Raw genomic sequence first — 24,925 nt, 5'->3', positions numbered from 1 at the left:
CTGCACGGTGTTCATTTTATGTCCAGGCAGAGCTACCACACTCAGAGTATGGAATTTCTGTGTGAAAAAGCCCCAGTTTGTCAGCTAGGATATTACTAATTTGAGCAGATGGTCTGCTTAGAGCTCTGTTGTTTTGTGTTATGAAAATGAGGCTGCTGGAAGTCCCCGCTCTGGGTTTCGTTAGTGGTCGTTAGCTGGTGTCATGAGACATATGCCTTGATGACATCAGCAGCATTATTAAATGTTACAACAATTTATTTTCCCAGCAGCAAGAGAAGTATCCACAGTAACATTTGTAGGGTCTAAGCTAGTTTTCGATCTTGGACTTGGTAACTGTTTTTTTTTTATGTAAAAATATGCTTTATTGAGAAATGTATTCAAAGGACACACATGCTAAGTGTTGGTATAATCCAAAACTGAGTATTTTGCTTGTTTTTCTTGATGAATTGTTGTCATCTGTCACTTCAGAAGAGTACACATGCTGCTGGAGCAAATCTTTGCAGAGTCAATTTACAGGAAGTGATGTTTTGGGAATGTGATTCAGTGGAGGGATTTTGGTTTAGGTTGGATTTTTTCCTAATCTTGCATTGCACAAATTCTGAAAAAGGGTTAAAGAAAATATAAGTCAAAAAGCTGGGAATTTATAACTTTTTGCATTATCTGTGTTTTAGCTTATGGTGCAAGGGTGATGTAAGAAAGGCTGTATCTACACAACTGTATGCCAAATTTCATGACTCTTTCTAACCCTGTTGCTTGCTTGTCCACTGTGCCTGCAGCTCCACCTCTTCAAAGCCTGTTCTATTAATCTCACTTACTGAGAGAGATTCATGCAGCTTATGGGGTTTTATTTTTAAATCCTCACAGAAACGATTTGCTGCCCCAAGTTACGAATTTAAAGGAAAATTAAATTAAGGAGCCTAAGTAATGAAAGCATCCATGGATTTGATAGGTAGAAACCATCAAAGCAAAAAGTCTGTATCCCTGGAAAGAGTTTTGTTATTGTTTAGTGCTGGGGGGAATTGCTATTGCTAATGTATCATGCAACGCAAGGTCTTAAGTTCATATGCTTATGCTTCATGACTGCTTTAATTTCCAAAGTTGTTTGTTATGATTCAGGTCATAAATTGAGGGATTTCCAAATCAAACATTTCTCTCTTTATAAGGCCTATGGCACTGGGGTCATAGTGTGGTGTGGTTTTGCTGACAGATGGATTTAAAAAAGTAAGCCTTGAGAAAGCCCTTATGCCTTAAGAAATGTCTGAATTTTTCTTGCTGCCATGAAATGTAAGCCCAGTATTTGTTACTGTGATATATGTGTTGAATGCTTGCCTGTCCAGTATGGCGCATGATAGCTCTCTATTCTTTCTTCTTCTCTTGAGCAGTGGACTTCTCTTAACCAGAGTCAAGGAAAAAAAAATCCAATAAAACCTTGTTGTGTCTATTTTCAATTTATTTAGCTGGGGAAAATTTCAACAGATGTTGCCTAAAACCTTTATACAAATCTGTGAAGAAGGGAGTTGACCAGCTGTAATTCCAAAATATTTTAAAGAATAAGAAGGAAAACAACCCAGATTTTTGTTGTCTTGTATGTAAAAGAAATTATACCTTTTATTTATCTCCCATTTCTTCTCTTTTTTAGGTTTTCCAAACGAGCCTGCTGCTGTCATTGCCCTTAGCACTATTAAGGAATGGTTAAGCAAGAATCACAATGAGGTATGGAACAAATTTTTTTTTCAGATTTCTGTTTACGGTTATGGTCTTTGACTCCAAAACTGTGAAAAGAGTAAAAGAGTAAACATAGGCTTGAGCCTTGAAGTCAGGTCAGGACATTATAGCCAGTGGAAGATTTTTATATCTAAAAGCTATATTAGAGTTCAAGGGAAATACCTTTGTTTGAAACCATACTGTGCATTTTCTGTGAATTTCCTGTGCATTGTAATCTTTCCTGGCAGAGCAGAAGACTGTTCTCTTCCTGAGCTGGTTCTGAGTGTCAGAGTTTTTGGGTAATAATGAGGAGATTCTTGGAAAGGAAATGTGCACACCAGTTGTCACTGGAAACGGCCACCAAAGATCAGTGGTGTGCCAGAGGTCACTTTACAGTAAAGACCTGTAGGTTCCCATTTTATGTTTTCATTAATTTTTTTATTTACTTCTATTTAGTGTCACTAAATATGTTATTTTTTATTAGTACTGGTCATCTTCCAGTGGCAACATAATAGTGATTGTTTGTACAAGACAAAAAATGCTTTCAACAGAATGATCTGCATCTCTTCCCTTCGCAGTGTTTGTCTTTCTCTATTCCTAGTGTTGGGTTGCAGAAGTGCAGCAAAAAAGTGGCAAAACAAATAATATCATAATGTCTTAAAGTGACAGTCTGCCTGTTTCCTTGTGACTATAGCCAGCAGATTTCAGACAGTTGAAGTTGTTTGGTATTTTGTCTGAAAACATTGAACAAAGCATGCAGTGGAGAAGCACTGCATACAAGGACATCATTAGTAATATTTTTCCTCTAGTATATTCAAGGATATATTTTTTTTCCCAAGCATCTGATATATCAGAGTATGAATTTAGTGAGTTTATGTGGTTTTGTTTGGGTTTTTTGCCAAATTTGGATTGAAAGGAAATAATATGTTGAGATTTGAGTGGAACAGTTGAGGTTTTCAAACCTGGAGGTGCACTAAGGAGGGCTGACCTGTCTGGACCCTGATTATTTCAGTACTGAGTACTTGGTTGTTGTGGCTTTTGCTGCTGTCACAGTTGCTTCCCACAGCTAGAAAGATGAGCAGTGAAGCAGGGATTTGGGGTGGACAGACTTGATTAACACTATTAGGGCCTAAATCTCATCAACTTAGCCCTAAACTTACATTTTTGGGATCTTGTCTGTTTCTAAGTTTAATCTTGATGTGTAAGGTTAAAACCAGTATGTTTGTGGTGCTTACCATCTTATAATTTCTCCTAGCTTCATTTTAACCCAATCATTTACAAAATAGGCTAAAAGGTTTGGTTTTATTTTTTGCTCCAGAAATAAGCATTTCTTCCTCAAAAACTGAGTCTGTATTGTATGTACACCTCCTGCCTTGCTCCTCACAAACTCCAATTTAACCAGAATTACCTGTAACTAAGTAGCTGTTGTTTATAATATTTGGACAGTGAAAGTAGTCCAGGCTGTCCTAAATACAAAGCAATATTATTTATTATAAAGTTATCCTACTCATTTTACACCACAGTTGTTTTTTCAATTTGGACTATTATGGCTCATAGTTGTTGTCTTAAATGTGTTTTTCCTAACATCCTGAATCCCAACCTCACCAAGCTGAGGTCTCACTGTTTGATGCACTTGGAGACGTATGGGTGGTGCAATTATTGCATATTACTGGTGATGATGATGATTACTAGAGCTGTTCCCCCAGAGTTTTTGTTGATTTTCAAAGGAAGTGGAGTATTATGTTTCTGTCAAGATATGTTTTGAGGGTTTGGTTATCCACAACTTTGTGCTTTCTCACATGAAGCTTACTGTCTTCCTGAGGTTTTTCCACAATCCTTTGGCTTAAGTTTTAGATTATGGCATACTAGCATGTTTTACTTGTCTTAAACAGGACAGCAGCAAAATGAAGATAATTCATTTTATGAAGGACAGCAGTAACTTTTGCAGTAAAAGGGATCTTTGGGAAGCATACCATTACTGGGTTTCTGTCATTTAATGCATATAGCAATGTGGGCATAGTTACCTGGTTTAAAAGACCTGTGTCAAGTGTCAATCTGATCCATTTTATATTGTTATGGAACCACAGAATGTTTTGCATTGCAAGGAACCTTGAAGTGCATCTAATTCCAGCCCCTGCTGTGGGCAGGGATGCTACCCACTGTGCCAGGCTGCTCAGGGCCCCATCCATCCTGGCCTTGAACACTGTCAGGGGTGTGTACACTTACTCCCTTGGACTAGATTTTGTGTTTTGAGTAATAATATTATACATTACCCAATCTTTTCCCCAAAGTAGCTCATCATACAGCGATGGAATTAAGGGACTTTTTGTGCTTTAATATGGTCTCTTCTTATTGCACACAGCCATATGATATAGTCCTTTCTACAAAGTTCTGTCTCAAAGACAGATCAATTCCCACTACACCCACTGGATGTTTAAATTCACATTTTCTAGTCTGGGAGCAAAACTCCTAATGATCTGGCACAAGGGCAGCTTTTCAGAGTGCTGTCTGCATCTCATTCCTGTTACCACTGAGCCAAACCTGCTCTCTGTACTGCCTGTGCTGACAGGATGAGTTGGTGTGTCCTGCTAACAGCCTCTCCTGAGCGAGAGAGGCCTCCTACCCTTGGCTGTGCCAGAGTTAAATCAATCAAAGTCAGCTTCTTCCCCTCAACCTCTGCTCTGCAATCTGCCTTGCCTGTGAGAAGGATCTGCTCCTTTAGTCCCAAAGGTGTCTGGCAGCCAGTCGTGCCCTTGGACCTAAACACTCACGGAGGTCTCAAACTGCTTGATTGTGGAATGTGAATTGACTGATTGAATTCAAGAAGTTTTAGTGCAAGATAGAGAGCATGCTCACCAGGGAATCTCCCTCCATAACAATATACCTGGCAAAACCAGGCAGGTGAATAAGAAGGAAAGCTGATAAATTTCCAAGTCTTTTGTTGTGCTCTACAGCAGCCATGTCTTGTCTGCCTTCCAGCAGCCCAGCAATCTGTGACCAATTTGAGAAAGATAAAGGAGTATTCTTGTTTTCACCTCTCTACCTTTCTGTAGTACTTCTTTCCTTTGATGGTGTAATGAAGATGTTTCAGATATTGATATTAATTCCAAATATAAATAAAGCAGTTGCTGTATTCCTTAGCCCAGAGGCCTGAAAATGTGACTTGAAGGACTTCTGCAAGCTGTGTTAGAGTCCTGCAAATTTCTCTGTCACAGTATTTAAAAGACAAGTGATTTGCATTTAATAAAAGGTTTTCTTATCCAAGCCCATGGTTGTGCTTGACCCCTCAGGTGTTTGTATAAAAACTTATTAGCATGCTTAACTCTGATGTCACTTAGATGAATGTCTCATTACCATGCAAATGGAGTTAGCTGCTTTCTGAGGTTAATTGTTACAAAGCAACAGAGAGGTATTTCTATTGTAATTTACTCAACACATAGCCACCATAGTCCAGCAGCCTAAAACTGCAAAAAGTTGTCTGGAAAAAACAACCATATTTTAGGTAGTGGTTTGGACTCAGTTTTGTGCAGCACCAGCAGCACCCTTCCACTCTTGAAATGAAACCCTCAGTCAAACTAATCTCTGGCCGTGCTTTACACCCAGGTTTGCTGACTTGCAGCCAGGGGCCAAATCTAGTTTAGAAGCTGGTAAATGGTGTTATGCTGTAAGTGTAGAAATCCCTTGGAGCAAGCTCCCCAGTATGGCCTCAGTCAGCAGTAGTGGTTAATTTACTGCAGACCACCTAGGCTATCTCCTTAGCAGACTGTGCTTTCACTTTGCACAAAGTGCTCCAGAGGTTTAATAGAATTCTTCAGAGCACAAAATAGAACTGGAGTTCACTCTTTAGGAAATTACACCCTGGGATTCATTTTAAAATGCACATGAAGCTTTTTAAACAGGTCAGAATATTTGTTTCTGGGATAATTTGGCAAGGTTTGAGGTGTTACTAGCTGATTTCCTGTATCTCAAAAACATTATGACAGCTTTAAATACTGGACCCCCTACATTATTGGGGGTGATGGGGAAAGGGTTATCTTTGGGTTTTTGTGGCAGATATATAGAAATGTTTCTAATGATAGAAATTTTCTACTTCTGCTTTGCTGTGTTTCTCAAAAGGGTGAAAAATAAAAAGACCTCAGTGTGTGCCTTACCATAAAATACACTGACATGGAAAGCCTCAGGACTTTTTCACTGCTCAAGAAAAGACTAATTTAACAGCACATTTAATTCAAAGTATTGTTCTTTCTCTTGCACAATATCTCACAACATTTAATACACGCCCTGGTAGAACAACTAGGAAGGTGCAATGGCAATGTGTGTCTGCCAGTGAAGTAACTGATACAAATTAAAAGCACATAAATGAGAAATAAATAGACACATTCTGGATTCCTTTTCATTAGACTCACTGCCGAAGAGAGATTTTGTTTCTTATTTTGCCTGAAGTACATGAGACTTAGGTCCTTGTCTTTTAGCAGCTAGTTATAAATCATCCCACAGCCAAAAAAAAAAAAAAAAAAGTGAACATTTCCAGCAAAGCAGGATGAGCCAAATCCCAGTCCAGCTGAAATTAATGGAACTCTGTGTTAAAGGGGGTGGGGAGGTGGTCAGGATCACATTTGCTGTACTCCTCCAGACAAAAATGTTCATGAGGAAGCCCCTGTTTCTCTAGTTAGACACACTCCAGGATGGGTGTCCTGTACTTGTGCTTCCATTGGTATTGTTCTCCATCCAAATATGATATGTGGGGTCATTTTCCACTATTAATGTAGCTAAAGGTATATCTCATGCAGCTAAAATGGTGCTGGGTACTGTGACCAGTTTGGAGAGAGATATTGTGATGAGCAGCTACTGCCTGGGAGGGCAGAGCAAAGGGAGCTCTCTATTGCACAAAGCAGGCTTGCCTGAAAGATCATTTAAATATTAATTTTATTGTGCTTTTAATTTCTCTAACCCCCTGATTTTTGTGGTCTCAGCAATCTAATTCTGGCTCTTCATTCTTCAGAGACAATTAAACAAAGTGGCATCTAGAGATGAGGTCTGGGCTTTATCTCTGCAGAAGGATGCAGATGGAGACAGCTTGTCTTGGAGAATGTTGCCTGATGCAGTTCCATTTAATGTAACCTCAGTTAGATTTCCCTAGGGCAGAGCAACTAACTTTCAACATGTATTCCAGAAAGGAGTGGAGTAGCTAGCTGGCAATATTTAATTAATGAAAACCAGTGCAAAAAAACCCCAAACATGTATATTAATGCAAACAACTCCTCTTAAGACAGCATGACTTTTGTTTTGTTAGCTTTCATGTTTACAGTTTTATAGTTGTCAACAAAACCATGTCAAATTTTGACAAAAATTATATGTATTTATGCCTAAGGCAATATCTTTTAGTTTGGGCCTGCAGTGACATGTATTTATTGTAAAGAACATTTATTACTCAGAAATAAAGCTCTGAAAATGCAGGTTTCAATAGAAGCCACTGACAGATCCTCAAGGACAGCAAGGGTGCCGATAAAAATTCATCCGGCTATTTTGGTCGCTCTGATATGCCAGTATCACTTGATTAGCATAATCTCCTCCCCTCCCCCAGCTCTGTTCTCTTGGGTAGGTTAAAAAATTATCTCCTTTCTATTTCTACATTCTAATTAGGTGGTAATCATATGCTGCTCTGATTGAAATGAAAATCAGCCATCATGCCACTGTCATCTTGCTGAAGACGAGAAAAAAAACCACTTTTCAACTGGTACAAAATTTAAATGATTTGCTTGCTCTGTATAGCTGCTCTCTCACCAGGCTCAGGGAGATTCAGTGCTGTCCCTAAAGCCCAAATCTAAGTATCATCCTCACAGACAATTCATTTTCTGAAATGATAAGGCAGCTGCCAAGGCAGCAATGCTTTTCTTCTATGTTCTTCAGGCTGCTGTTTAGTTAGAGGGGTGATAGAGGGAAGCAGACAAAGCCTGTCTTTGTTACACATAATACTTTATTTATTAAGTTGAAAAGGTTTTGGTATTTTTGCTACAGCTACTGAGAAGCAGGCAGGATGTATCTCTCCTGGACAGAACTGGTAGAGCTCATGATGGCTGGGGATGTCCCAGGCCAATGTCCTGTGGTGTGGTTTCTGAGATGCTCATTTGTTACCAAAATGAAACTGGGAGGAAGGATTTGGAGCCACGGCTTTCTGTCAGTGCTTCCCTCTAAAATTTGTGGAGGATTGAGGAAACCCATGCATAGTGTAGATGTTTTCACTGAATACATCCTTGTAAAAATACATCCCTGTCTAACCTTAGTGTACTGCATCAAAAACACCTTCAGTAACTCCACTGCAGCTAATGAGTGTCACTAATACAAAACAGAGCTCTGCATGGGTTCTTTTGTGTTTACAGCAGTTAACTATCTAATAATTGAAATTTGCCAAAGTATTTCTTCTTTTTATCCTTGCAGTTTAATAGCAGTTATGATAGCAGGAGCCTGGATAGCTTCAAACTTCTGCAGGCGTGTAACTAAATTAACAAAATTGTCTGCTTCAGGGCTGAGATTTTGCTTTGTTTCTTTGATTTTTTTTTTTTTTCCTTGTGATTTCTGGGTGCTTGGGGGGGCCTTACTACTGTGGTGAGCAGTGTGCAAAAATACTTGAAAATAAGTAGAAACAGTGGCTTTATTTTCCTTCTTGTTGCTTCTTACATGACAAAAAAGATCAGGATAACATCCTGTAATTCTTGTACTGGCTTACAGCCAGAAATCTGATCATTTTAACTGGCTCCTCAAATCAACACAATGCAGAAGAGGTCCAGCCTTCATTTTGGAAGGATTCAGTTAATGTTGCTGCAATTCTGGGGACTCTAAATCTGCTGGTGTTCCTCATCCTGTGTGTATGTAGGAACATGTAACTAAGGAATAACAATCCATGTAGCTCGAGTGAGATTCATGGATAAAACACTTCATGAGTAATGGAGAAATTGCTGCAGCAATCTTTGTTTTGCTTCTGAGCTCTTCACGGTAGTAAATCGGTTGTGATTTATGTTTTGCTCTGCTTTGGTGTCTGAACTGTATCAGTGGGTTACAGCTGGGTTTAGCAGGAGCTGTGCTCAGCTGGGGTAGAGGAGGGACATGGGGGATAATGTTTTCCTTCTGCTCTGTGGAGGTTTGCAAGGAGGCTCCTGTTGTGGAGATATTCTCCTTTGGGAGGCTCCTCGGAGGAGCTGCCTGCCAGGGATGGGTCTGGCTGGCAGTCACAGCAGACATGGACCGGGTGGGAGGGACGGGCAGCAGCTGCTGGCCAGGCTGCCTGCCCAGCCACAGTCCCCAGGGACAGGGATGGCACTGCTGGCACAGGCTGCAGCCCTTCTGCACAGGGCAGGAGCTCAGGCTTGTTTCTTGCTGCTGCTGGCCCTGCCCTGGCATCCTGCAGAGTGCAGGTTGGCTTCTTTGGATGCTCTGTTCCCAACAAACTCACACGGCTGCTTTGCTTCTGGAAAGGTGCCACTTTGGTTTGATTTAAATTCAGTTCTCTTGCCTACAGTGTTTCCCAAAACAGAATGTCCAGTGTGGAACATGAGGGTGAAATAGTACTGAAATACAAAAAAATACATTAGGGGACTCTCGTAGTGAAGCAATCATTGGATCACCCTATGAAGAACCGAACTTGAAATAACTGTAATGAGAATATTTTGTTAGGTTTTATTCCACTTTCCCATCTAAGATCTGGCCAATTCCTATCATCATTTCCAACCACATCAGCCATCAACAGTAGGTCACAATCAAATATATGCAGCAGGAAACCCACATGGATCCTCATAGCCAGAGTGCATTCCCTATGAGGAACAGAATGAGTTTATTGCTGCTAGGCTTCAGCATCTTGACATATAGTTTGAGATATATGATTCTGACATTTAATAGGTTAGATTATATTGGCCACATACTTCATAGGTTCTGTATCCTACTGTATTCCTGGGAAGGTGAAAAATAGGTCTGTCTATGAAATAGGAAATGACAGAACAGATTGAGAAGAGCACTGTGGATGTGGAGAGCATTGACAATGAGGACCTGTGGAAAGATGGGAATGATGGCAGGCTTCCAAGATAAAATAACTGAAAATTAATACAGAACAAATTGCTTAAATTTAAATGCGAGAACAGTTTAAGGGTGCATATGACCTTCCTACTTAGACTTTAGGACAGATTATGTGATTCTTTCATTTATTTGGGATTAATGAAAAATGGAAAATAAATTAGGTGAGCTATGAAATTCTTCACTTCCACAGGAATTGTAAGCAATGCTTCATGGAAAGATTTTTTGAGTAAAGGCTATACGGAGACTTACTCAGGTTTTTCCTTACTTCTTACCTGATCTCCCATGAGATAAAAAATGAAATTTACCTTTCACAAGCATAGACTGTTTACAGCTACTAAATCTAAATTGAATTAATTTCTTGAAGCCTTATTTTCTTTTTACCTACATTAAAAAAAAAAAGGATGAATATACTTTGTGGCTAGTAAAATAAGTAGGAAACAACCAGTGATTAGATGATAAATACTGGTGAGGGTGAAAGCAGAATTAAGTAGCTTTAAAAGCAATATAATTTTACAGTTGAGATGAAGGTTTCCATGGCACAGAGCACAGCTTTGACTTGCAGTTATGCCTTGTAAATAAAAAGGTCAGCGTTGGAATATCTCTCTTATTTTCTGTCTTCATCCTGATTCAGTAGCACACTTTGATTAAGGAGTAAATTTGCATTTACCAGAAGTGAATTTGGGATGCTTTTTTGAACCAGGAGTATTGAACTTCTCTCAGGTAGCATTTTTGTCTCATCTTTGCTATTAGACCTAAGGTACCACTTGGTAGGACTTCCCTGCTCTTTTTTAGGCTGAAAAGAAATACTAAGAATCAGCTGCTGTGTCTTCATCCACATGATGAATGCTCAGAAAATCCAGGGGAATAGGTGTTCTTCTGATTTCTCCCCCTCTCAAGAAACTAGGGCCTTTCAGGAACTCACATCTAAATGTTCTTGATTTGATGATGTGTGAGGAAGGGCTTTTTCGAGTTCTGCATTCTTTTCTGGTTTCTTCCAGACAGCTTTTCCACACCCTTAAAAGGCACTGTGCATTTAAACCTCAATCCAGCTGTATATTTTCAGGCTGGGGGGGGAATGGTTTTATATGTAATTTTCAGCCTTTTCTGCTGGAAATTTCACCTTTCGTTTAAAGCCCCTTTGGGTTTGTGATCTAACCAATAAGTTAGAAAACCTTAGTCTTCTATTTGCATATTGAAAATCTTATCCTTTAATTTAGATGGTGATGGATTGTTTTATAGATAAAATGCAGTCTATATTAATAATTTCATTTATTCTTTTTGGTTTTGCATTTTTTAAAAAAGTGCATGTCAAATGTCTTCTCCATGTGTGGAAATAAGTCTCTGAACTTGCACTGTTGCTTATTGTTATAGGAGTTGGGTGCTCAAACCTGAAATGAAACAAACTTATCACAGAGCGCTTTGACTCCCTTGACTTCAATCCTGATGCCTGTTGGATGATAACCTCTTCCCTGTGGACATTTAAACAAACATCTCCCTTTGGGGTTGCATATAATAATATATGATCTCTATGATGGTAACCTCCTGTTGGGAAATGTTTGAGAAGGGACAATAGAAATGAAGTGCTTTAGTCCTGCTGACTGTGTTCCCTGTTAAAATCTCTCCCTACAGACATCATATAAAGTTCATTAATATTTACAAAGCAAATATATTTCTTTTCAGACAGCTGAGGTGCCACTGCCCTTGATTTTTGTTGGATTCTATGAACTTTGATAGAGTGTTATATAGCATAACTGCAATATCTCATTAATATGCATGCTTAGATTTGTAGAATATCCCAGACATTTTTTATCCAGCTTGATTTTTATGGGGCACATCATATGAGAATAAAATCTCATCTTAACTACAGGTTGCTTATGTGTGTATGCTGTCACTCAAACCCCTCAGATGGGATCTGAGTCTTCATGGGAGTTTGGGAAATGCCTGGCATGCTCTTGGTACTGAATCACTTATTAGCAAGGTGGAGTTGTGTATGTAAGAAATTGCTGTCGCGCAAATTATCAAAGATGCTTGTAATTCAGTGTTCTGAGTGTAAATCCAAAAAGTGAGCTTCTGTAGGCTAACACTAGTCTTCAAAGCCTTCCTAAATTTTACTGGAGGTGGAATTTTTGCAGTGAAGGAATTTTTGCACGGTTGCTAACAAGGAAGGACGGGCATAAGGATCGCTAATCTTGGAATCACAGAATGCTCTGAGTTGGAAGGGACACACAGGAATTGTCAAGCCCAGCTAGGGTGGTAGTGTTTGTGTTTGTTATAGGAGATACAGAAAAAGCCTGAATTAGCTCCCACATTGAAAGCACAAGCATTTGGAAAAAATACAGATACATTTCTTAGCACTTGTGGTAGTGTGAGCGTGGTGCTTCAGTTTCTGCAGTGCTCTCTTTGAGACAGAGATGTCTTTGAGGGACAATCCCATGACATGCAATTTATAGCCATGGTACTCCAAAAATAAATGTAGCTTGTATGATGCCTCCAAATAGCAAAAGCTGAGAGGGAAAGAAGTAACTATACATTTTTTTCCTGAGATATTAAGATAATAAAGAATTATAGGTATATAATACCATGTAAAAATACTAATTCAATGTGAGATTGCCCAGTGAAATGGGATTTCCTCCTAAATGATGAGTAATTTGTCTTTATTAGTGATTCATGGTCACCTTTTATGTTTTGTGTGTGGGAAAAAGGGATCCTGCTGCTATCAAATGAGCTGAGACCTGGGGCAGATGTCTAGCTGTGGACAGCCATGAGACCCTGTATGATTTTTCTGTGGCCTGGACTGGAATTAAGCAGGGGCAGGGAGTTCTGACACTGTCTCTTACCCAGAATATTGCCTGACCTTTAGAAATGAAGTGCAGAGAAGTTGTTTGATCCGGATTTTTAGTTGAAAAAATATCTTTGTTGAAAGGGAGAGCTACCATAGATCATGTGAGTGCACTGTTGGCTGGTGAGTTTTCTGAAGTGTGCTGGTGGAAAAAGTTGATCTTGGATCCAAAGCAGTCCCATGGAGTAAAAATTAATTGCTGATGCAGGGATCTGGCAGGTTCCAGTATGCACTGCTCTCCACTCCTTTGTACTTCCTTTTCACTTTCTTCCTTTCAGCCATCCCTCTTCTGCCCCCTGTGTGAGTGGTGAATGTGCCTATTTATATTTGGCTTTATCGCCTTAGCTGAGTGCTTTGCATCAGGATGTGGAAAACAAAGGCTGTGCCTCTACTCCGGGTCTATCTCATGTGCTGCAGCTTTTGTTTTTAGGTAGGGATTTCAGGTCCAGCTGCTCCTCATTGACCCTGTGGGGAAATGGCAGGTTGAATCAATTATTTGACATGCACATTCTCTGTTGGCACAATTCTCCAGAGCTGTATAATGGCACAAATTATGATACTTGCTAGTGAAAAAAGAAAGTTACAGTTGGGTATAGCAATTAATATGCAATTAAGGAGGCATTCTTTTTTCTTCCCAAGTATTTTTTTTTCCCAGCTATTTTTAGATTTGAATTGACTGAATGGTTAAAGAATTGCTTTTGGAAAGGAGGGTGGTAGTAGCATATTTTTCCTGCATCAGCTTTGCTTTTCTTCCTTCAGGGACAGCAAGAAGCACAGACAGCTGTTATTCAAAACAAAATTGAACATAAAATGCTATCAAATAATTTCTCTGAACTACAATGCAGCAGTGTTATGTTTAATGATGTATTGTTTTTTATCATACGTGGCATCGGTGTTCACGCTTACATTTGTTTAGAAAAATAACGAGATTTGAAGGTAAATGGAGTGTGTATCTGGAAACAATCTATGTCTAAGGCATTTTGTTAATTTCCTTGCTGCCCAGGGCAGTGACACTGCCCAGCAGGATGAAATGAGGAGGAGGTTGAAGGGTGTTGGGCTGTGCACGGGTTGAGATGTCAGCACAATGTGGAATGACATTGTCTGGGAGGAGCAGAGCAGTGCCAGCCCCTCTTTGGCCCAGGCAGCCCTGCTGAGGCTCCAGCACGGGTGTCAGTGTTTGTTACAGGAGACAGAGAAAAAGCCTGAATTAGCTCCCACATTAAAACCATGTGTCAGTTTGTGCCAGCGCCTGGAGCGCTCTGTGTGACGGTGACACGTTGTCACTTTGGACACTCAGGGCCACCAAGCAGCCCCAGTTCAGCTGCTCTGCCCCCTCAGACACCTGCATTGTGTTTGACCTTGTGATGTATAGGCAATAAAGACTATTTTATAATAGTCTCCAGAGCTGTCATGTCCCAGTTTTCAGCTAGATTAATTAGCACCCGTGTGAGTAATTCCGTATGTAGTCATTTTGAGCTGATGATTTTCTTCCAGATTATTTTCTTCTAAATGCTCTAGGAAGTGGTTTGGAAGAAATATTCAGTGGTTGATAAAGGTATTTATGCATGTGAAGCTATAGATGGTGTATATTTTATAAAGCTTTTTCAAATAAAAATATATGACAAGTATAAGGTTTTGCTGGCTGGGTGGCCTCTGTGGGCTTTTGCTAAAAGAGGTCAGATCGGTTCTGTGAACTTAAAACCACAACTCTACTAATTAATGTGATAGGAAAATGCTAGGAAATGCAATATAATTATTCACAAAACTGGGTCATAATTTCTTTGGCAGTTAGTTTTTGAGCATGTTGCCACACCACAATGCTTTCCATTAATAATAAAGACATTTTGGAGAAATAGTATTAGCAGCTGGTTGACTGTAGTTAATTGATATATTATTGTATTCCAGCAAATTCTGTCAGGGACTGCTGTGAATGGCTTAAAGGCTTCTAGGGAGAAATAAAACCAAGATAACCAAGGAGAAGTTGTTTAACTTAATAGTTCTCAGGCTCTGTATACCCTGATTCAAGGAGGAAAATTACTGAAATACAGAAAGAATGTTGGTTTAGAAAATAATGATATAATGATTTAATAAATGTTGTCTGTGGGAATAGCACATCAGTTCTTGTAGGAGTAGGGTAACACAGTGGAGCTCCAGGGAGTTTTAAAACCTGAGTGACTAAACAACATAAATCCATTCACTTATGGATTTAATCCAAGTGTCTTTGTCAAAACTTGGAGTAATGAATTGACAAGCAGTTTAAGGAATTAACCCTTTATTAACAGGGCATGCTAATTACTGCCTTCCCCCCTCCCAAAATTGACAGAGCTTCAAATGAATGCATCTTTGTTTTCAGAGTGAGGACTAGAGGAGAGAGGCAGAGTGAAGCCCTGGAGAGCAATTAGCAAGTCCTTCACCTTCAGATCACCAATTCCAATCCAGACTATTTTTTCAATTCTTGAGGGCTTCCCAGCCTCTGTACTAGTCTGGCCCCTGCAGAATGGAATTGAGAACATGGCTTTGGTCCCTTTTGTCCATTGACATGACTCCAGTTGCACTGATGGACACTTTGTATTGCAACAGTTTTATTCTGCAGTCATAGCACCCAGCTGGAGATTTGGCTTTTCTCTCCAGAGTTGCTGGGATTAGGCACAAAACAGCAGCCTCTGGTGTGGATAGTTGCAAATGTTCAGGGATGTAAGAATGAATTCCTCCTTAGATGTGCTTATTGCAGGAAAGGGAAAGTGAGTACTTCAAAAGAACTGAGCTATTTGATCACAGAACATTTTATTGTACAGTTAATTATGTCAAATAGGCTGAACTGAGATAGGGTTCTTAGTGACTCCTTTGCTGTTTGTATAATTAGATCTACAGAGCTGTTTCCTCAGCTGGTGTCAGGCTGCTTAGCTGTGTTTAAGTCAATTTGCATCAGCTCAGAAGCTGGACCCTGCTATTTATGGAACCATTGACTGTTTATTATACCAGAGTAACACACAGCCAAGTTCTGTACCCTGAGGAAATATAGGCCAAGATGTATAAAGTCAGAAAAATGGTGCCCTGTTCCCTTTTAAGTCGTGATAGGCTAATCTCAACCTTCAGCACTTTTATTTGGCACTTTTTAGAACTTGCAGCAATTAGATACAGAAGTAAAGAATTGCCTTGGTGTTTTGGGTATGGACTTGAAATTCAGAGGAAAATGTGTGGTCGGGGATTTTGGTCTTTGTAGTCTGTGCAGGTATGGAAAAGTTTTAATATTGAAAAAGATAGACACTCTATATTCAAGTATTCAGATTCAGTTTTAAATTATGACATTAAAAAAAATGCCATCTTTCCCATGCTTTCATAAGTTTGAAGCCAGTGTTACCCTGGTGCTTTCTACAGCTGAAAACACAACACAGGTATCCCAAAAGAGTAGAACTCTCTGTGTCAGTTAAATTATTTTAATACAGTTCATCTTTCAAATTGGGTTCAATCTGTTAATGGATATTTTTAGCTCTGTAGGCCTTAGAATGCCCAGTTTCTTACGCTGTGCTTTTCTGTTCATCATTGCTAGAAACAGGGTTAACAGATTAATTACAAATACTGTGGAAAATGCCAGTGTCTAATATTGTGATTAATAAAGTTACAGTCATTTACCTCAACTATTGCTTTGAAAAGATGCTTTCCCTCACACTAATTATTCCTGTATTGTCCTTATTTGCATCACAAGCATTTCACATCACAGGCATTTTGCTGTTCTTCATCTTAAATTATTAAATCCTTCTTGCTCATGCATGAATCTGGACAGCTGGATGCCACTAATGGGGCAGCTAGTGCTACCCAGTGGTCTATAATCAACATTCTGTTGCCACACATTAGCATCACACTGCATGCCTGAAAGGGCTAAGAAATTTGATTTGTAAAGCAACAGCTGATTAGGGATGATTAACAAAAAGAGGGTCATGGATATTGTGTAACACTGACTCTTGTCCTTTCAGAATCCAGCCTAGAGTGCCATATCTGCTGTGTCAATGTGTACAAAGATAGATGAACCATTATCCAAACGTTTTTATCACTAATCATTTCTCAAAGGCTGTTCAAAACCAAACACATTTAATAGCATTTAAATGAAAACAAAGATGGAAATTGTCATAAAGCCATGACAAAGGAAATTATGTCTATTTTAAACAAAACATCCCCATTTTTCTGCAGTGTCAATGGAACACAATATGCCATGTTAAATATATAAAAATATTACTAAATCTATCTTAAATGCTTTGGTAGATTCCAGGGTCTGCCAGATACTGAGGTTGATTTGAAGACTGTAAAAATAAGCAGTTCATTTTCGAAGGAGAGTGAGATACCCTGGGAAACCCAAAATTGTACCAGGCACTCTTGAATGTCTGCTGAAGAAAATAGTCAGTGGCTGCAGTGTAACCTGTTTATACCTTCATGATAGTTCCATGTCTTCAGAGTGCTTCTCTGTAAGCATCATCTGCAGCTGTATGTAGGACTGTCTCTAGTTTGTAGTTTTGGATGGCAATGCTTTCCTTTGTTGAAAAAAAACCAAACAGTACCAGCAAAGCCCAAAGAAAACCCCTCAACACAGAAACTCACAAAATATCAACCCCTAAAAACCAACCAAACAGAAAATCCCAATAAGAGCTGTGAATCCAATGGTTCTTAGATATCTTTCCTCATTCCTCATCCAGGGGACCTCAATGTAAGTCTCTGCTAATCATGGAATGGTTAAAAATCATCTTGTTCCAGCTCCCCTGCCACACCAGAGCAGGCTGCTCAGAGCTCCATCCAACCTGCCCTTGAACATTTCCAGGGGTGGAGCATTCCCCCCTTCTCCAGGCAGCCTGTTCCAGTGTCTCATCACCCTCACAGGGAAGAGTTTCTTCCTAATATCTAATCTAAAGCTGCTCTCTTTCAGTATGAAGCTATTCCCCTTTGTCCTGTCACCCAGGCCCTTGTAAATCATTCCTCTCCATCCTTCTTGTGGGCTTCCTGCAGGTACTGAAAGCCACAGTTAGGTCACCCCAAATCCTTCCCTTTTCCAGGCTGAACAATCCCAATTCTCTCAGCCTTTCCTCCTAAGAAAGGAGTGCTCATGCTTTTCCAGTGCTATTGGTACCCAAGAGAGGAGACAATTCTTTCTCATCTTGTTGTTAAGCACCCTTGCTAAAGGATGATTTTGAATGGGAAACACTGATCATCTTAGTGCTGCCTATATTCATCTATTGCCAGTGCTGGAAGAATCATTCAACTGAAAGATGATCTTTGCTGTGGAATTTTCACAGTATTCCCCTTATTTCAGATTCTTGGCCACCCCAACATATGGCTTTGACTGGATGTCAGCAGCAGTGGACAAAAAGTGGGCATAAAGTGGACAATATGGCATTTCCATGTTTCAGTAATGCTGAGTCCAGATGTTGTCTTTATTTATCAGGAATTATTTTTTTTTTGACAAAAGGAAAAAAGGATGTGACAGGAATTGTCAAGCCCAACTAGTTGTCTAGGTTCCCATTTGAGAAAGGTTGGAAGACAAAATAAAAAATATTTCGTAATAGTTTTAAAAATATTACACAAGAAGAGATACAGATTACCTGCTTCTTTCTGTCATACTTTCACTGGTAATCACTAAAGGAAAAATAGATCATGTATGTATAAAAAATTGGGAAGAAAGTGAAATGCTAATTGCTGCATTCTTGGTTACAAACCACAAAGGGATGTGGGTTACAGAGCTGTTGGTGCACTCATGAGGTGCCTGTAGGCAGCAAAACCTAATGCAATCCCAGGGTACATAACTAACCTTCTAATGTACAAACTGTTCCAGTTCATCACTGCAGTGGACATTATTAAGACAATTATTTGATCCTTTGTGACTTGCCATTATATTGTGCTGTTATATACATCAATCTAATCTAATGAATATGTTTTGAGGTACAATTTTCATCTCTTCTTGCAAAAATGCTTTATTGCAGAAGGCAGCCTTTTTAAAGGCTTGTCACTTCAGAGCTCTGGTGACAATAAATGCTTTGCTGTTCATTTACTGGCAGGTCACACAGTTAAAAACAAAAGCAATGCAGAAAGTGGCATGGAAAAAAAAATGGATTGTTTAGCTCTGTGCCTTGGCTGATTCTATTTATTTTCATTTTGCTTGAGTTCAAGTTGAGCTTATAACAGGATATTTTGTTCAACTTGCATAAGTTCAGAAGGTGACTGAACATATAAAATACAGTGCAAGGTCCAAGCAGAAATTTATTCATGACCCAAGTCTTTTGTTTATGTCTTATGATTTTGCTGATAGTGTTTTTGCTAGCTGATTAGTCTGCAAGTACAAATTCTACATCTGTGTTCAAATGATTAGAGAAATGATAGTGGCAAACAGAAAATACTATAAGTAATACTAAAATATTATTATTGCTATGGCTTTTTTCCCCCTGTGAACTTATTTATTTGTGTTTTCTGAGATCAATGGTATCCAGCTAGAATAAAGTAGATATAGATTAGCTGTATTATAGCTCTACTGTCAGTGAGAATATGTCAATAGAGAGATCATAGACTTGTTTAAAAAGGTACACTGATATTCACATTGGATAAAGACTCTTGGGGAGGGAGTCAGGGGTCTACAATTTTGATGAATTTGGATGAACACACAGATACATGTGTTTTTTTATTGTGCTGAGCCTCTGGGTCATGTTTTTGAGATTTTCAAGTCTGATTATTGCAAAAATACCTACTAATTTTGCAGCTTAAGTGGAAAAATAAAAAATTGCAATTCACTATATTCACCATATGACAAAAACATAATGTTTAAGAGAAGGCAGCACTAGGAAATGACATCAAAAGCTATTGTCTGGCGTTCAGGATGTTAATAGCAATTTGTGTCTTTAGAATGAGAAGGGAAGAATGCAAGGCATTGTTTATAATTGCAATTATAAGCACAATAAAAATGACAACAGGCAGCCAGTTTATGGCAGCTCTGCCAACGTGCTCCACGCAGCAGCTCCTTGTATTGGCCAGCAGTTGTGATTCCAGAGGCATTTTCCCTTGGGGAGCAAATTCAGTGTATGAACACTGCTGCATGTGCATGTGGCAAACCAGCAGTGATGGCAGCTGTTGATAAAGATGCTTCACCCCCTGGTTCTGCTCTTGCTCATCAGCACAGCCTGAGCTGGGGATGGGTGGGCTCTCTGTCTCTGCCACAAGGGTTGTCCTTGCCATGCAGCACTGCAAGACTGGGCTCTCCTTTCCTATTTTGTCAAACAGGGAAGAGACCCAATTATTCCCAGTGCTTGGGAGTCTGGTCTTCTATACAAGCATTTAAAAAGGAAGAAAACAAGTACATTATATTAAAAGGCTCAATGGCTTTTTACTGTGTTTGTCTATACCTCCCTCTCCTTTCCCTCCATACAAGTAAAGAAACAAAGCAGCAGCTTTCTGACATTTTTCATGGACATTAATTATACTATCTCTGCCTTCCAGAACTAGGATATCACAAGGAATGTATTAACAATTTTGGCTTTTTGAAAGCAGTACGTTATTAATATAATTAAGTAGGAGTACAGGGTCAGCAAGTGAGGGGAAAGTATACATCAAGAGCACTCTCTTGATTTTGGAATCAATATTTTGTTTCATAAAGCACTCCTTAATTACTTATGGGTAAATATATCTGAGGAGTGTGTATTAGCTACTTGTTTATCTCAGAACTTTATTTTCTGGTCTAAGCGCTGCAAAATCTTTCTTAAAGTTGATTCTGGGGAATAAACTGAATTGTTTAGTGCAAAATTATGAATAAGCATATTGATTCTGTATAATTCTGGGGTTCTTTTTGATGTAAGAGAAGATACCTTCAACATTTTGCAGCAGTAGCACTCGCATTATAAATGCTTTAACAAATATCTCACATGTAAATAACCTAAATGCAATCTCCCTTTTGATGAGAGTCTAAATGAAATCCTCCTGTACTGTCATTACAATGGAAGTATGCTACAACAAACTGATAGTTTTTTGGCCAGACAAATCTATATTTTAATTCACATACTGATTCTTTTAGAAGTGACACAGAAAATATTTCTAGGAGGTATCAGTTTAGAATCATACTTAAAAACTGAGCCTTCCCTTGAAAAATCATAGTATTGGATATATGTCTTTGTGGATCATGAGAGATCTCTGAGAGACAATGACAGGGAGGCTATTTAAATTCAGATGTACCCAATCTATTTCTTGTAATAGAAAAGTAGTTTTTACCAAATAGTGGAAAAAATTGACTTTAACTGTGGAATAAAAATGATAATAGAAATATAACGAAAGTGTATGAATTACAGTCAATAAACTATATTAAATAATAGTTTTGAAAACTATATGGAGACAAAACAAAAATTAAGATAGTTTCTCACCCCTGAAATGTTATTCCAGTGTCAGTGCTACTTCTCAGCTCCTGCCAGCAAAGTTTGGAAGATTTATCACACCTGAAGATCTGGCCCTACTCAGGGCAGCTAATTTACCATTTCACCTCTCAAATTATACAGTTTGAATGAAGAATCCAAGTACTTTTTGTTTTATAATCTTGTAAGATTTTTCCTTTTAATTCTAACAAGAGTCATGTTTGGGTGTTCAGGGCCATTCTTGAATACAGTTTATGAATTTCATCTGATTAATTTTACCTTTCTTAATGAGATTTCCTAATCAAAAAGTCAGAGTTCAAAAGCAACATAGGTTCTGCTTTAAGCTAATGAGCAACTGAGTAAATTTTAAAATGTGAATTTCTAGAGCTTAGTACATTTTCTCTGCTTTTGGTGATGGTGGTGAAAATTAAGAGCGGAGTTTTGAGCGAGAGTCATTCAAATCTGGGTGCAAAACTGGCAAATCTGCCAACTTGTACTGTGGCTATTTCTGCTGTATTGCGGGAAGTTCTCCATGCTTCCACACAAGGCATGCAAGATCTTTTTTGCTGTTATGCTAATGTTGAGGAAGATGTTGTTTACAAATATTTTCCCCCTCTTGGTACTTGCATCCCATCAAATGTAACAAAAGGTCGTAAATGGACAATAGAGTGAAGTCATGAGTGAATTATTCTCTTTTCATTACAAGTATGCCACATTATTTTTAAAATTTCCAAAAAAAATTACTAAAATGTCCCTTGAGACCTAGAGGAAACTGCTGAAGTTTTGTGATAGTTCTCTATCCTTTTTTCTGCATCATTTTAGGCAGATACAGATTGTAATCTTATCTGAAAAACAAAGATGAAACTTACAACTGTATTGTATCGGGTTGTAGTTTCAGTTATTTGTTTAAAAATAGTTTATTTTTATATGCTGAAAGTCTTTGTGGGTCTGACTGTATCATATATTTTGATAACACTGGAAATTGTCTGTTCTTCTTAGAACATGTGTGTGTAGGCATAGTGCTGCAAAAATGGAGGGTGGTTTTACTATATATAATCCAGTTGAAATCAGTAGCTGCTTCTGTGCTATTTTTTTCACACTAGTTCTTCCCCAAAACACTCATTAGGTGATTAGGTGGTCTTTTTATTACAATTGGGCAGATGTACATCTCTGTTTTCCTGCAACTAAAGACACTTTTTGCAGGGGTAGAATGGAAAAGGATACGCTCTGTGTCTCAGAGCATTCCCTGTTGCTGTGAAGTATTGTGCTGTCTTGTGCAGGAAAAATTCCCTTTTTCCTGAAAATCGTGGCCACTGTAGAATTTTTACTGAATTGAGGTACGTAAGATGGGCATGAAGCAGCTGGAGGATAATGAAATAAAAGTGTTCCTGCAAAGCCTTCTTTCACCTCTGTCTAGAAGCAGTGTGTTAGGTTGTCTCATCATGGGATTATGTATTTTAAAATACCAATTCCTTCCCTTGCCAGTGTTTTTTTTTTTTTTTCCAGACTTTTATCATCCCCATGATGAGATTAACACAAACTCTAGAGGAATTTCAGAGAGAAGTCTCTCTTAGGCAGAGGTTCAGATAGTATCCAGCAACAATGCTATTCTGAGTACACTTATATTGATTTTACTCTATGTTCATTCTCTTATCAGTTTCAGATGCTTTTATCATACTGTCATCATTTTCCAGGATGCAAGGAGTAACATCTCTAAAAATACAGTGATCCAGTGACCCAGTAAAACTGACTAAAATTTGGATTTATTACCAGATGTTTTGAAACTTTGCCATTAAGTCTCTAAGTTCAGAATGCATGCAGGGCATACAGATAAGTATTTTACAAATGCTTGTTGTGTTTTTAAAAGATTTAGAATTTTTGAATTCAGCTTTTTAAATCTTACATTACACCAAGCATAGCTCAGATGCCTAGGAGACAAAGTCTCCTTAACTTTCAGTGAGAAATCTCAAAAGCTTTCCATGTCCTGCATGACTAAATAATCTCTGGAAAGGCAACTGAAGCTCTTAGACAGTGAAGGACTTGGGACAGTTTTTTTTTTTTTTACTTCAGTTGGACTCAGATACCCCCTCATGGAGATACAAACACTCCTGAACTGACAAGACTGTGCCTCAGAGTAACTGCTGTCATATGGCCTCTGTCACTTCCAGTCTGAGGTTTCTTCCACCAATACCATCCCATGATGGTGCTGTGATGTTGTTAGCTGGTTTGTGGCACTGTGCCCAGGACAAAAATCAACGTGCCCTCAAGGAAAATGATAGCACTGTGATTTTAGAAGGTCACTGATCATCTCTTAGGCGCCTGGCATTTATATATTAAATGGGGAACCCTTCAAAATGACATTTCAGGTGAGGAAAACGACACCAGTGTGAGGCCTGGTACATGCCCACACAGATCTGAGCTGATGCCAAAGCACATCAGCGCTTTACTGTGGGATCGGTGACATTTAAGACCTGATATTAGAAAACCATCAGTCAGAAGTTCAGGTCTTCTACTAGGGACAAGTTGGAAGTTGTCATTTTGTGGCCTTCTAAAGGTATATTTTTTCCAAATCTTTGAACTTATGTTGGAGATTAATAAGAGCTTTTGCTAAAATGTTTTTATCTTACAGAGCAGGTTTGTGCTGCCAGGCACATTTTGCCCAGTTGGGGCCATTTGGTCACAATTGTGGTTGGTGTCCATAGCTGATGGTTGAGTGTTGCAGGGCAGCACAGAGCCCGTTATTTTTGTTATTATTGCCCTGTTTTTACCTGCTTCCACTAGCAGATAGGTCTAGACTAATGGATGTGGCTGGATTATGGATGGTCTCAGAGGAATCTCGGTGTAAATCTGTTATGTCAGGTTTGTGTGAGATTCCCTACAGCCCATTATCACTACTGGAACAATCAAGATGAAGCAACACATTCAAATATGTTCTGTTTTAAGACTAAGGGCCCTCTGAAGCAGCATATCATATCTTCTTGTGCATAATAGGGAAATGCAACTGGAGATTTGACATAAACAAAACAAATTATGTGACTTAGAGAACATGATGGCTCACTGAGCTATATCTAAAAACCTTCTTATTTTAAACAGTGTCTCTTCATCAGAACACATGGTAAATATTTGACAGCTGATACAGCTTTTAACTAGCTGCAGTGTACTGCCATCATGCTCTGTCTCTTCCAGGTTTCTTGATTTATGGTTTGCTGAGTTGCAGAGGCATCAATCTACAGATGTGGTGCATTTTTTTAACCAAGTCTCACCAAATTCAATTGAGCTGTGTACAGAAGGGGAGATTCCCACATACACACATTCTCACAGTGAAGCACTCATTTAATCTGTCCTTTGTTTTCAGAACAGGAATTTTAATCAAGATATTATTAGGGTGGCTTGAGCTTAAGGAGAAATCCAATGAAATTATGTTCTCTTCATTGAGAATGCATTTATCATTTGGTGCTGCAGCTATCCAGGATGCTGGAAAATGATGACTTTTGGCAAATGTACAAGAAACACACTTGTTGGGCAGCTGGTCAGGGATGGCCTGGATGCCCAGCCCTCCCAGAGAGAGATCCCACAAGGGACATCTTTCTAGGGGTCTCAGGCAGTCCTTCAGCCACGGGATAACCTCAGCAAGGGGCAGCTCAGCTCTGAGCAGATTCCAGCTCTGCCGTGCGCGGTGCACCCTGGCCAACACAGGGACAAAGAGACAGGAGCACCATGCAGCTGTTCCAGAGGTAGCCTTTGTTCCAGCACCCTGCAAAGGATGCCAGTGATGACAGCTCCCCCTGAACAGGGCAGAAACTGGGGTTTTTATGGGGAAAAGTGGGGGTGGTACAAAGGGGGAAAAAAACAATTGGTCACAACGAATCTACATGAGAGTCCAAAGCATTCTAGGAACTCACCATGACCAAGGGAGGATTTCTCAGTCCAGGAGAGTTTGAGA

At 39.1% G+C, this 24,925-nt stretch overlaps 1 protein-coding gene across 4 annotated transcripts in view; it reads left to right on the top strand.

Annotated features, from left to right (window-relative positions):
* MACROD2 (mono-ADP ribosylhydrolase 2) overlaps positions 1-24,925 on the top strand; it is an 846,867-nt gene that overhangs the window by 596,520 nt on the left and 225,422 nt on the right. For all 4 annotated transcript variants that reach the window (XM_058802883.1, XM_058802881.1, XM_058802884.1 and 1 more), the window contains one exon: positions 1,640-1,713. In XM_058802883.1, coding sequence (XP_058658866.1) covers positions 1,640-1,713 — 74 coding nt within the window. The remainder of the gene's footprint in view (positions 1-1,639; positions 1,714-24,925) is intronic.

The sequence above is a fragment of the Ammospiza caudacuta genome, chromosome 3 (genome assembly GCF_027887145.1).
Source record: "Ammospiza caudacuta isolate bAmmCau1 chromosome 3, bAmmCau1.pri, whole genome shotgun sequence".
Lineage (NCBI taxonomy): Eukaryota > Metazoa > Chordata > Aves > Passeriformes > Passerellidae > Ammospiza > Ammospiza caudacuta.
Note: the sequence above shows the minus strand (reverse complement) of the source record. Positions and strands in the feature narration are given on the sequence as shown.